At 36.5% G+C, this 14,437-nt stretch overlaps 1 protein-coding gene across 1 annotated transcript in view; it reads right to left on the bottom strand.

The window, feature by feature from the left end:
- Positions 1-8,940: 8,940 nt before the first annotated feature.
- NKAIN3 (sodium/potassium transporting ATPase interacting 3) overlaps positions 8,941-14,437 on the bottom strand; it is a 170,207-nt gene continuing 164,710 nt past the window's right edge. The window contains exon 6 of the mRNA XM_053466574.1: positions 8,941-9,598. Coding sequence (XP_053322549.1) covers positions 9,585-9,598 — 14 coding nt within the window. The 3' untranslated portion in view covers positions 8,941-9,584. The remainder of the gene's footprint in view (positions 9,599-14,437) is intronic.

Genomic DNA, 14,437 nt, shown 5'->3' with positions numbered 1-14,437 from the left:
GCTTGCAGACCCCTCTACAGTTTTCTGTCAAAAGTGTTGGCAATCAATCACGCAAATTTATTAAAAAATGTATATATATATTTATATATACTATGTATATGATTTAAATGTTTACATCTATAAAATTGGCGTATGTTTATTCATTTTGTTTATTTCTGCATAGTACACCTCTACCCTGAATGTTCTCTGGTAAAATATTTTGGTTTTACAGTAGTATAAAGTAAGTTTAAAACAGGGGCATACAAATTAAAAAATGTAACATGCAGTGAGTAAAGCGATCATTTTTACAAACAAAATTCTTTATACAAATGAAAAGAAGGTCTATTGGCCTTTGCTGCACAGCAATGTATGTACTGTCAAACCTTGCAGCATATCCAAGGACGCCCATACCATGCCTAAATTCTTATTAGTAGAACAATAAGCAGACTAGATTTGGACGTATTTGGAAGTAGTATGTTTGAGCAGAAGTAGAAAAACGTACTCCGTAACTATAGGAGTGAAGATCTAAGTGAATCTGTTGTGCTATGTGGGCAAACAACCATGTAGGCATTCAATGTTGTGCAATACCAGATGGATGTCTAGTTGGATATGACATGTAGAGTTGAATCAGAGAGGGTCTCCAGATTTAGGGGTCTACTCCTAAAATCAGGTTTTATGTATTGTTCTTTGTGTGTGTATTTATGTTTTTCTGCTTGCCAGAAGGGATGGGTCCACCATTATGTTTGACATATATTTAGATCATGGTTAAATGCCTATCCATTAAGATTCAAGGATTGATTTTGCCCTATAAACAGATAATTTATGATTTCCTTAGAAAAGAGGCTATTAACGTAGTCTTTTTAGGAAAGATTGATAATTTGGGATGGGGTGGAAGACATTTTCCTCTTGTCATTCAGGCCTGCTTGGTGGCTATTGTCTTCTCTAGCTCTATACAGTTAGAGATAAAATTCCAGGATAATGAGGGCAGATATGTCACAATAGTGCAGAGTGTAAATAACGTAATTTATACTTTAGTAAATGTCTACCTTACAATTTCATTTTTATCTAAATCTGGAAAGAGTTGAAAAGATTAGAGATGGTATCATTGCTATAGACTTTAACTGTTTCTCTAACCCAGTGTTGGATAAAAATTACCCAGTGGTATGGATAAATCTATTGTCAAACAGGCAAGACCTTTGAATAATATTAACATTTAATCTGTTTGACGTCTGGCACATATTTAACCTGTTGGACAGGGATTTTACTCATTTCTCCAGAGTCCATCAATCATACGCTAGGACTGATTTTGGATTACACTTTAATTAAACAGACAATAAAAATCCATATGAGTCATACTATCTGTGCCTTCGGCATCTATAATGTCTATGTTTACTAATACAAATGCTAGAATTGTGGGAAAGAATCTGTGCTCTGGTTCAACCTCAGAATCGTTACCAGACAGGGTTATCCCCTATCACCCCTTCTATATATCATATCAGTTAGCTTTAAATATAAGATACAGTATCCAGATTAAAGGATTTCCTCTTGAACATGAAGATTTAAAGTTGTGTTTTATATGCAGATCATATCCTGTTTAATCATGTTTCTTTAAGACTCCTCATGCGTGAAAGAACATACTACAGCAAAGTCTCCAAAATGTAATTCTAACAAAACTGTTGTACAATTTGAATAAACTATATAAGCAAGTGCAAAATGAAACAAATTCTATAATTTTAGTCATTCCATTAAAGACTTTAACTATTAAGCAATTACATTTTCTAGTAATATTAATAGAATTATGGAAATTAGGTTTTTTTAGCCCTAATCATACCAATAAACATATGAAAGAATGGAAATGGGGTAGCATAAACATCCTTAAATATTATGTTCTGCCCAAATGGACGTGTCTCCTTCAAATTTCATCTGGAAGGGAAAAAAAAAAAAAAAAATTTACTAGTTTTCATGGTTGAGATTGCAAGTTCGCGTAGGGAGGTACATGTTTCCCTCACATCAATAGACAGAAATACCTTAGAGACATAAGAGATCAGGGTCTTCTCTTGAGGCAACTTATTCCAATTTCATAAAAAAAAAAATAATGTATCTGCATAATTTGTTTTAATGATTGACTTAATAGAAAACAGTATTGAGGATAGTGTGCTAAATAACTGGAAGAATAGAGGTATCAAGTAGTTAAAAGATCTCTTGAAAAACCTTTGTATGAAATCCTCCTAACTAATGCAAGAATACTATAATCATACTGTCAAATTCAGAGATTTTATTTTAAATATCTCAGAGTGAAACATTTTCGGAGGAAACATACAACTATACAAACAAAATAGTGAGACAGCTTCACTTGAACGTACAGTATCTTTTGCCAGGAAAAAGTCTACAAAACAATTTTTAAATGTGCCTGTCTACAGTACACTAGCAATTGCCAAATGGGAAAAGATTTTAAAAGATACATGTTCCCATTGGAAACTTCATGAATAGTTCGCAACCTCTCTCTTGTAGAAACACATTTTAAACTAATGAGTAAATGGTAGTTAGTAACAACCAAGCTCAAGAATATGGCGGAGATGTGGTGAAGTTGTGAGAAGGTTAAGAAGCTCTGGGGTATTCCTTTGACCTGTTTCATAGCTACTAAGATTGTAATAGCTAGAGATTGGAAAATAAATCATCATTTTCCCCAACAACTTTTATGCAACCAATTATTTTTTAATACAAAATGTAAAAAGGGATGTCAGTCTAACAATTCTTACCTTTTTCCATGAGGACCACCAACTCAATCCAAATGATGAGGCCCGTGAAGGCTGACATTTTTTTCTTGGTTTGGTGGATCCCTTGTACATAGAAAATGTGCATCTCTTTACATGATTTGAGTACAGGATATACCTCATTTTTATTTTGTTTGGACTTGAGTTCTTTGGTGAGCACTGCAGCCTCTTTACTGCTTTTTGGCACTTTAACCTGGGTTGCGCTCACCATGTCACACAAGAATTTAGCTGGTTCAGGCATATAATGGGGGTAACACATTTAGTTTTTATTTAATGTAGTGACGTATTAATTTAGTTTAACAGCAGAGCCACCTAGTGGAAAAAAGTGGTAACTGTACCACATATATAATTTGCATGTATTTTATACTGACAGATACCAAAACAACAAAAATTTGCATACTTAATGCATCAAGGAGGTTTTAATATAGACAGGTTTATGTCCTAATGTTTTGCTAGTAATGATTTATAATGGAGTTATTGCCAAAGCATTACCCTAATCTTTTCTGGTTTGTCTGTTCATTTTTTCAGTTTTCAAACCTTTTTGTGGGATTGAGGAAAATTCAGTCAACAACTTTCACTTTAAGAAGGATCAATTTATTATGTGAATGCGAACCATTGCAAGAAGGAAAACATTAGTACCATATGCAATCACAGTAATTAATATAAATTCATACATACCTGAGAAAGGTAGAATGTAGTATTCTTAGAAATCCATATAACGTTCCCAGTGGGGACAAATATTTAGAAAAGATATTGGGGGGACAAAAAACAGGGAAACAAGCTTGCATACCTTGACAATATACTTGGCCCAGATTTCTCATGTCTTCCTGAGGAGAGTGCTTTCCAGAGGCGGCAAGAGTAAGGAGTACTGGTTCCAGTTTAACTATCATCTGTCCACTTACGAAGAGTCCACTGGGGATGAGGCCACTGCAGCTACATTTCCAATCAAACTTGTTTCCAAGAGAGGCCTAAGAATTTACAGCGATACCTCACAGGTGTTGGATAAGATGGCTGCATAGAGGAGAGATATGTTTCACAACTTGTCTTAACAATTGCAATTAAGCTAGACAAGAGGGCATCAAAGTTAACCCTATAAAATCAGTATGGAGAGAGGCAGGTTAGACATATCAGGTGAAAACAAGAGGTTAAAGCAGGGGATGGTGGATTAGATGCAATATGTTTTTACATATATTTTAAATACTACACATAAAAAAACCCTCCAGACTGTAAAGTACCTTTTGCATGAGATATATCACTAAGCACACTTTATCACTACCAAATGTTTTCACTATTGGTCTTTTTGTGTGGTTGAGGGAAACAGCAGTGCTGCTGGTGTGTGGCCGCTGAATCAGTAGCAAAAAGGGGGAGATCATAATCCACAATTTAAACTGGTACCAGCAATACAAAAGTTTAAAATCATTTTTTACTATTTTTTTTATTTTATTTCAACCTATTTATGGTTAGTGTAAAATAAAAAAGTGTCTCCACAATCTGACACAGCAGCAGTAGGGTACGTAATGGGGGGCGGTCTGCCCTGGGTGCTGCTCATCAGGGGGGTGCCACCATGCTGGCACCCCTCCAGAGACGGACAGTAATGTCTGCCGCTAGAGGAGCAGACTCGGTGAATCTAGGGAGCGGGAGGTCTGTTAATGCAGATCCTGCTTCCTTGCGATGCATGTAGCAACTGACAGAAGAAGAGCCAAGAGGAAGAACGAAGAGAAGGAGGAGGAAAAGGAGCTGTACCGGGAAAAGGTAGGAAAACATTCAGTGAGAGTGAATTAGTAAATGTGGATTAGTAAATATGGATTAGTAAATGTGTGAGAGTGATGGGTGTTATGCTGGACCCTGTACCATTGCCATTCTTGTTCATTATATAATTATGGGAGTTATGCTCTAACGTACATCATAACTCCCATCACTATATACTATGCCAGACATTACATGAATATGAGTATGAGTATACGAATGAGTGAATTAATGTTTATGAATGAATGTTTGTGTATGAGTGTGCGTGATAGCACACTCATAAGTGTGGGGGGATAGCATGACATAGGGAGGCTGTAATCACACTCCTATCATGCCCAGATTCCAGCATGTACTGGCAATTATGCCGCACAGTTGTGCCACACCAGTGCGGGGAACTCTGATCTCTGACAGCCGGGGAAGGTCTGCGCGATGGACGCAGACAACCCCTGCTGCTAGTCACACCTCCTTCCGGCTGCAGCGTAAGTTGTCTACGCGAATCGCGTAAACATCTACACGCTGCCCCGGCTACACACCGGGGACTCAGAAACACCGGTAAGTAGGGCGGGGGGTCGAGACAGGAGGATCCAGGTCCCCTGCAGTTGCATCTCATAGTCAGACCTATTTGAGGTCTGATTATAAGACGACCCCGATTATAAGACGAGGGGTATTTTTCAGAGTATTTGCTCTGAAAAAAACCTCGTCTTATAATCGAGCAAATACGGCATCTATATTTGTAGCCCTTCTGTCTATGTAAAACAGTGTTCAGCAACATCTCCTGAGTACAATGATACCATCCATGAATAGGTTTGCTTGGTTGTTTGGGGGGTAAGAAATCACATCTGGTCAGTCTGCACCTATGCCCTATTTGTGACATCTTTGAAACCATATTTGAAAGAATATCATGAAATAAAAGTTTTCATTTTTTTTATTTCTCAGTATTGTGAATTTAGTATACATTTTGTAGCCATAATGCCATTAGCGTTACAGCTCACTCTTTGATCCAATATTACATTTTAAGTTAAACAGTTTTGATCAAATATTCCAAGTTTTGTTTTATATTTGGGTTTTTAAAGAAAATGACTGAAATTTCCTACACAGATCACCAGGTGGCAGCATCACTTCATATAAATTTGTCTTGTTAAAAGTTCTATTTACAGCCAGTTGTGCTAAAAGTATCAAATATTTATGTTTAATGAAAATTCCAGTAACAAGTTATTACTGAAAAGATAATCAAAATCTGCAAGCAAACAAATCTTTAACAGCGAAGCTTTTTCAGATATAGCGGCACATAAAAGGTAAATGATTACAACATATACTTGTGAACAATTATGTCAGTATCTCATTGTGGATTGGAACTAATATCTATTTTGTTTACTCTAGCAAACCCATTCCTTAAAACCAGTATGTATTAGGACAGAGTTTCAGCTGTCACTCAATGCTTAGGGCCTCCACTACATTACTGATGTCTATTACACACTATGGTCTCATCACTTGGTCCCCATTTACAAATGGAAACTTCATTTTGGATGTCACTGTAGGAGAGTGTTTGGGTTCCAATGATCATCAATCAATGTGTTTTAATATAAGGACAGAGGTTGTGTTGCACAGCACCAAAACTAAGGTTTTAGAATGGCAAATTTTTCTAAAATGGAAAGATATGCAGATAAGCTTTTGTTGACTTGGTCATATTTAAGAGATGTACTGCGAAAAGGAGAAGAGCATTGCTTTAAACTTGTTAGAATGAGAGTAAAAGAAAACCAATGTGATACCCCGCAGATATGGCACAAATATCTGGTTCAGTTTGCCAATGGTTTTGCCTGGACACTACAAAGTACTTTTAATAACTTTGGGTGTCCTGGAAAAACCATTGGCAAACTTATTTAACCAGTCAGTATTGACAGGAGTAGTTCAAGGAGATTGGATTTTGGCAATTGTGGTATTGCTTTACAAAAAAGACCAGTTAGTCTTATGACATTAGTTGGCAAAATAATGGAAACTGTGCTAAAGGAAAAGTTTGTTCAATATCTGGATGTAAATTGATTCTAAGAATAGAAACAGCAAATTGAAATAAGTCTTTTGACTGGGTAAAATAATTGAGTAGAGAACAGCTCTTGATATAGGCACTGTCCACCTATAAATACACTGAAGCTTTTAGGTTTAGGTGTTTGGGACACATACTTTTTAATATTTTATTAGCAATATTACAAATGATCTTAATGGTAAGGTATGTATTTTTTGCAGATGATACAACAGGGTAGACATTCATGGTGGACCAAATTTAATGTTGCTAAATGTAAAATAAGACACTTAGGCAACATATAGCACTGAGGGGACTGAGTGGAGAGTCATTGACAACTGAAGATTTTGAATGTATTACTTAGGACTTCAGGTAAGCAGCCAGGGCAATAAAGCATTGCAAATAGCAAGCATGGTGCTGGGTTATAAAGCTGGAGGTATAAGGAAGAGGGAGGTGGTTCTGCCACGTTACAGATCTCTGGTCAGAACACACCAAAAGTAATGTGTTCAGCTCTGGAGACCCCATTTCCAGAAGAGTAATGACATTTTGGAGAGAGATGGAAAAAAACAGAGACGTGATAGAAAAATGTAAATGCTAACAAAGTACAAATTGTAAGCTTATTACAAAGGAGGAGAAATGCTAGAGGAGGTCATAGTCTAAAACTAAAGTCAGAGGTTTAGATGTAATTTAAGGAAGTTTTATTTTTCTGAGAAGGTGGTAGATAAATTGAACAGCCTCCCATCAGAAGCGGCAAAGACTAATACTAGAGAGGAAATTTAAATGGGTTAGGCATCTATCAGCTATCCTGAATCTAAGACAAGATCAAGGAATGATTAAGACCTGAGTCTTGCATCAGGAAAAATGGGCAGACTAGATAGGCTAAATGGTTCTTACCTGCCATCAAATTTTATGTTTCTATGAATGAATTGAATACCAATGAGCAAAAGAAGCATTACCAGTTTGTTTGAAGGACAACCTTTCAACTGCAATCAGTGCAAGCCTATCACAAAAGTAATTGGGTTGTCACCCTGGTGTGACCTGTAAAAACAGCTATGATCAAGAATGCCCTTCTGGATGCACTTTGCAAGGGTTTTCTTTTAGCAGCATCAACAATAAACAACCAATTTACATGACTTAATCACAAAGATTCATTATCATAAGCAATTTATAACAAATAAATGAATATGGTCATATTGGCCCAAAAGAAGTTTGGCCCAACAAGAGTCTTTAACCAAAGGGGATCCTTTTTATCGAGCCACATAGAAAACATAGTTACATATACTCAGAGGTCTCTTCTAGCATCAACAAAAAATAGACCTATTTGGCACACCTTCAATGACTCCACGTTGTAACAAAGGAACCATAACACATATAAAAAATAAGTAAAGTGCAGAAACATACACACTATAGAATATGTTAGAATCAAAATGAATAAAAAAGATCTTAGTGTGCGCACGCTGGAGCCCCACACTAGACACCCCTTTGTTGTCAATCAGTAGTAAAGGCAGTTTGCTGCTATAGTGTAGTGGAAGCTATAGTGTAGCGGAAGCTTATTTCAAAGGAGACATTTTAGAATAAGAAACTATAGTTTGAAACGAGAGTGTCTGATTTTTAGATTGTAAGCTTATGAGGGCTAGGAACTTTGTGTAAATGTACCATAATGCTAGATGGCAAGCTCACTTGCAGGGTAAATTAATATTTGTTATGAATGTTTTTAACCACCCCATTTAAACTGTACAATGCTGCATAATTAGTTGGCACTTAATAAAAAATAATAATAACGATAATAATAACAATAACAACAATAATAATAATAATGTAAGAAAGTTTTACTTTACTGGGAGGCTGGTAGCCTCCCATCAGAAGTGGTCGATGCTAATAAGTAGGGTATATAAACATGAATGGAAATACATAAAGCTATTCTGAATGTAAGACAAGACCAAGGACTGATTAACGTCTGATTCTGTACAGCAGGTAAAATGGGCAGACTACATGGGCTGAATGTTTTTTAACTGCTGTCAGACTTTATGTTTCTATATTCCTGGAAATTGAATTTACAGCAATAATCCACTAAATATATGTTAGGGTCTTCAACATATTCTGACAGCATTAATCATGGCCAAGTTATTGGAGTGTTTAAGCATTTAAACTGTACATAGAAAGCCTATTTAGTACATTTACATTAATTTAGAAATTATGTAGTCAATGCTTTCAAAAAACACTCTCTGGGTATTTTTTCTGTGCTGCCAACGACTCTCTTTGGGAGTTTACAAAATAAGAATAAATACCTTTTCAGCAAAACTCACATATTAGTATAATTAGAGAGGAATATTTATTTTTACATCTCATATACTGAAACATCTAAAATGTCCACAACATTGAGCCAGTGTTTTCTACAAAAAAGACAATTATATTATAAAGTAATCTATTGAAAATGTTTATTTGAATTTGAGGTGGGAAACACAAAACAAAATAATAATAGTAATAATAAAAAAAATGACTTTTTAAATATTTAATTACGAAAACTATTTATATACCACAGATACTAAATATCATAATTAAGAACACATGTAAATCCATGTAAAGAATGGATAACAGCACCAGTTTCTTGTTATTTGTATTTATAGTTCTGTATATTTTTACTGTTCCACATTTTTAACTATTGGTTATTTTTATACATTCTGGAAGCAATCACCTTCCGTTACATTAACAGCAATTGTGTGAATAATACACATTTTGTTTCACATTATATCTAAGTTTGTGAAGAAGAAAAAAAAATGCCCAACTTCTGTACCAAGAAAACCCTTACACATATCCATTGGTTTCATGCTGCACATTATAAAAAAGAACAATTCAAAAAGTGTACAGTTTCAGTGTCCAATTAAATTCAATACTGAAAAAAGCTCCATCCAGTAAATGAAATAGGGAGTTGTGATTTTAAATAGTGTCTCCTGCAAAATATGCTGCTGAATCAGGTTGTAATCGTTGAAAAAATGTGATCTCTTCCATGAGATGTTTTTTTCCAGAGTTCAAAAACGCCACTGAAGTTCTTTGTAGCACTACCAGCTTCATTTATGTCGACCTAAAGGATGTAAAAAAATGCACATTAACAACAGAAAGAAAAACTATTTTAAAACTAGGTTTAATGGCACACCAGAAACAATAATAATTACAACTTTGTATACAAATGGTTTAATGTCATTTTTTATAATGTTCTTAAAAAGCTTGTTCCATCGATTATGGGTTCCCTCGGAGATTAATAGGAAGACCCGCCATTTTCTGGTGTCAGATTAATTTTTTATTTTTTTTAATAGTGTGCTGTTTTCTTTTTTTTCTACTTTCTAACCTAATATAACGTTTTCAGGCAGTTGTATACATTAGTATGTGTCCTATGCCCAATATACTAACCCAACATCCTGACTCCATATTATACTGCCTGTTACAAGCAATACAATGACCCATTACCTAACCAGACATTCTGATTAATGAAGATCTATGGAGGAAGGGACTACTTAGTACTGTCTATGAAGGAAGGGACTACTTAGCAATGCTGTCTTTCATCAGGTCCACAGCCGGCTCATGATTTCCTTTGGACACTGGTAGACATGTGCAAATCTTTTTGTTCAACTAATTAAATTCCCTGCCCATTCCGTTCGATTGAAAATTCAAGGGCATTTTTAATTTGGGAACATATTTGTTACCCTGTGCCCGCATTCACTCTCACTACCCTCCACTTCCGCTTCATGCCGACCACTTCCACATCTTCATTTTCTATTATCTCTTCTCTTCTGTCTTCGATCTTTAATCTGCTATCTTCTTTCTCCGTCCGCATCTCCATTGACATAACCCGTCGAGGACTTTCAACAAAATGATGGTGCTTGTGGTGATGTCTTCTCACCAATCCTCCAATCAGGGAAGAGTATGTGACTGAAAGTGCCAATTGAGGGCAATATAGGGGAGCTTGTGGTGACATAATCTCCCTGATTATCCAATCAGTGGAGAGGATGTCACCACAAGCACCATCATTTTGCCCTCATGTAAAGATCCCGCCAGGTTATGTTTCCATAGATGCGGAGAAAGAAGCTAGAACGGAAAATAGAGAAGAGAAGGGAGAAGATGAAGAAGAAGATGTGGAAGCGGATATGGTCAGCAGAAGCGGAAGTGGTCGGCAGAGAAGGTAGAGAAACATTTAGAGAGCAAGAGAGAGAGAACGGGAATGAGTGTGAGTGAATGTGGACCCATTCATTTTGGACGGTCTGGCCTTGTTTTCGGTGCTTCGTACGAACTGCGGAATGTACAAAAATTTGGTAAGTTTGCAATTCATGCGAATCCGAATGGACAAGTTTAGAGACCGGGTTGGAATGAAAGATATCACTATAATTATATGAGTAATGTGCATATTTGAGAACTTCCCAGAATTGTCCCCTACTCTGAGCTTGCCTTCTCAGGAAGCAGAGTCTTAAGGAAGCAGGCTAAAAGGAGGTGGAAGGGGATCAGGGCACAACCTAGGAGGACCAAATACCACTTTCTTGCCCTTAAAAATACTAAGATGTCTAGTACTCATTTCTTATTTTTTCAGCATCAAAACAAAATCTTAGTTCATATAGATGGTATGTGTGCTGCCAACTTTTGCATGCATGGGACACACAGCTTAGCACATTTGTATACTTCTAAACTTCCTAGGGTAGTCTATCCAGAGCTCCCCTTCTTCTGGATAGTGGCTTTTTGAAGGGGCAGGAATGGTCATTCCTAAGAGCAGGGCTAGCCCCAGAGAGCCTGTAGTTAATGGATAGTGGACAAAACAGACTATGATGATCACACCGATCAGCCATAGCATGACCACTGAAAGGTGAAGTGAATAACACTGATAATCTTGTTATCATGGCACGTGTCAGTGGGTGGGATATACTAAGCAACAAGTGAACATTTTGTCCTCAAAGTTGATGTTTTAGAAGCAGGAAAAATGGACAAGCTTAAGGATCTGAGTGACATTAACAAGGGCCAAATTGTGATGCTAGACGACTGGGTCAGAGCATCTTCAAAACAGCAGCTCTTGTGGGGTGTTCCCAGTATGCAGCGGTCCAAGAAAGGAAAAGCAGTGAACCAGCAACAGTCACAGACGGCCAAGGCTCATTGATGCACGTGAGGGGCCCATGTGGTCAAATCCATCAACCGTGCTACTGTAGCTCAAATCACCAATATTTATGAAAATGCTTCCTTCCTTAATATAATTCCATGACAGTAAAATTTAAAAGCGCTTAATGACAGTGGTTGATCAGTCCTTATTGTCTGGCTCAGTAAAGAATTTCTGCTTTCCTTACTCCCACCTATGACTGAATCAAGCAGAACTATATAAATCTGAATGTTTTACCCTTTTAACTGTGAAAAAGCCTAAAGCACTTTTATCTTGAACATAATTTTAGAGGAAACAGCATGACAAAGCACCGATTTCTGGCTTCTGGGAACAAAATTAAATAGCTTCCTACTTTAACTTGTTGACATATGGGCAGACTAGATGGGCCAAATGGTTCTCATCTGCCTTCAGATTCTGTGTTTCTATTTTTGTGATTCTATTAAAAATTATTGCTAGAAAATGCTGCTTTAGCGTCCTAATTTTTTTCAAATATTTTTATCAAGACTTCTAAATCGATTGGTTACAGGCCTGCAAGGAGAAAGGCAAAATGCTCTATGTACTGCACAGTACTGTAATTTGTTCTCTTTTTCTTTGTGAATCGTGTATGTGTATGAGTGAAACAAGGGAGGACTTAAGTTGGCTCGGGCAGAGATATAAGTCAGAGACATTTTTTAAAGTCAATACATAGGCTTTTACCACTTTTCTAATCAAGGGGTGTTTATCACAATTTAAGCAAACATGATCAACCAATTGGACATCTGGCTGAGCTTCAGCCCACCCCTGATTCTTGTGATGGGTCTGTAACGGTGGAACACCAATCCCACTGTAAACCCAAGAAAGAGTTAAATAAAAAAGAAACCATCTTAAAAAATGTTTATTAATCATATAAAATGTCTAATACGCTGCAAATCACCCTGCTACACATGGCTCTAGAGATCCCCAAATACTTAGCATTCCATTTGTAAAAGATGTTCGCCCCAATAAAAGCTATCAATTTTTACTAAATATTCCATTTTCTCTTGGGCTCATATTGTAATATCTAGGATTTCAATGAAAGTACTGAGAGTGAATGATAGATGGAGATTTAAGAAACCACACATTCAGTTGATATTATACGTATAAAACAATTATTCTTCAAATTTTTAATATATACACATAAGAAGCTGGACAGAAGTCATCACGCACATTGCCTAACACCTGTACCCACATGGAACCTTAACCACATTTTCTGGGAACATTGCCAAAAATGCTATTTAAAGCTTCTGACTCTAACAAAAGTGATATCTTCTACCTAACAATCCTACCCAGAAAATGTGTGAGGGGGATGGGTGACTCAGCTACAGCAGGGTTAATGAATCTTAAAAAAATTTCAGAGGTTTTCCAGTCATTAAGGTTTGTTTCATTGGGGGCCCTCCTCCTTATCAAAGATTTGTACAAAGCATGAAATAACCAACATTTGTTAACAATCTGAATGCACAAGTCTTGTTTTTATGTCAAAAGATCTACCTTTATCAATAGGGAAAACAAGTTACACACAACTGAAAAGGTCATTCTGCCTAAGTGGCTGGCTAACAGGATTTGAAGAATTATCTTAATCATTTCAAATGTTCAACTGTTTAATTGAACAATTATTCATAATTCCTTCCTACCTAATGAAGATTCAAGCGTCAGAGCGTTAACAGACTAACTTTCAAAATAACTGAGCTGAAATAGTAATTTAAGAAAACCCTCCATAATTTTATTGGAACATTTGGAGATAACTACACCATGTTGGAACAGAGCACAATCTTACACCATCTGGCACAAACTGAGATACTGTTTACAAATATGTTATGGCCCATCAACTTCTCACTAGAGCATAAGATTTTATTTTACAGGACTGATGAAATTATTAATTCATACACACATCCAGAAAAGCAGATTTTTACACAATGACATCTGAGTAAAACATTCTATCATATGTTGACAGCAGAAGAATGCAATTCAGAGATGTCTTATGGATTTGGGTGGCCCTAAGCAAATTATTCAAGTGGTCCCCTTAAACCCAGATAACATCCCAAATCACTACCTTGGATAAGTTTCATGAAACTGAAAGTAACACAGCCAGAAGGGCATTGGCACAAAAATCGAGAGCAGCAGGCCCAGACTGGCCATCTGGCACACCATGCAAATGCCCAGTGGGCCACTGGTTGACAATACTCCAGCACCCGATCTGATGCTGCAGTGTGCAGCCACTGGCTGGAAATGCCCGGCCACATGCTACGGGAGCAAAAGGTGGCCACTTGCCTTAAAGTGCCAAGTGACTCGTTATCTCCAGTTCAACCCTGCAGTACAGCATCGTTATTGCTTCCCTTCACCCTCTTGCATGTCCTCTGCCTACTAACCTATTTAAAATTCATCCATATTTTTTGTTCTACTTAAATTTTAGTATTATTTCAAAACAGTGTGGAGATTTTATATAACAATAATTGTGTATGCTTTTTTAAACTTTACTATTATTCTTGTATTGCTACCTGCAATGAATAGGATTATTTTCGATCTAACAATCCTTTCTGACTTTTACAGTTTATTTGTAATTACCTAGAGCCTAGGAATTGTGATACATTTCTAGTTGTTATTCTTCAATATATAATAGCTTTCCCAGGGGCGACATTTTCTTTTGTTTTCTTTAGAATATAAATGATTTGGGTAATGCAAGACATTTTAAGAAAACATTGCGTGTTAGTGTGAATTTGTATTCTTTAATTTTAATAATAATAGTAGAAATCTTCTCCATCAGTATAACAA

This window comes from Spea bombifrons, chromosome 5, assembly GCF_027358695.1.
Source record: "Spea bombifrons isolate aSpeBom1 chromosome 5, aSpeBom1.2.pri, whole genome shotgun sequence".
NCBI lineage: Eukaryota > Metazoa > Chordata > Amphibia > Anura > Pelobatidae > Spea > Spea bombifrons.
This window is presented reverse-complemented; position numbering and strand designations above follow the sequence as displayed.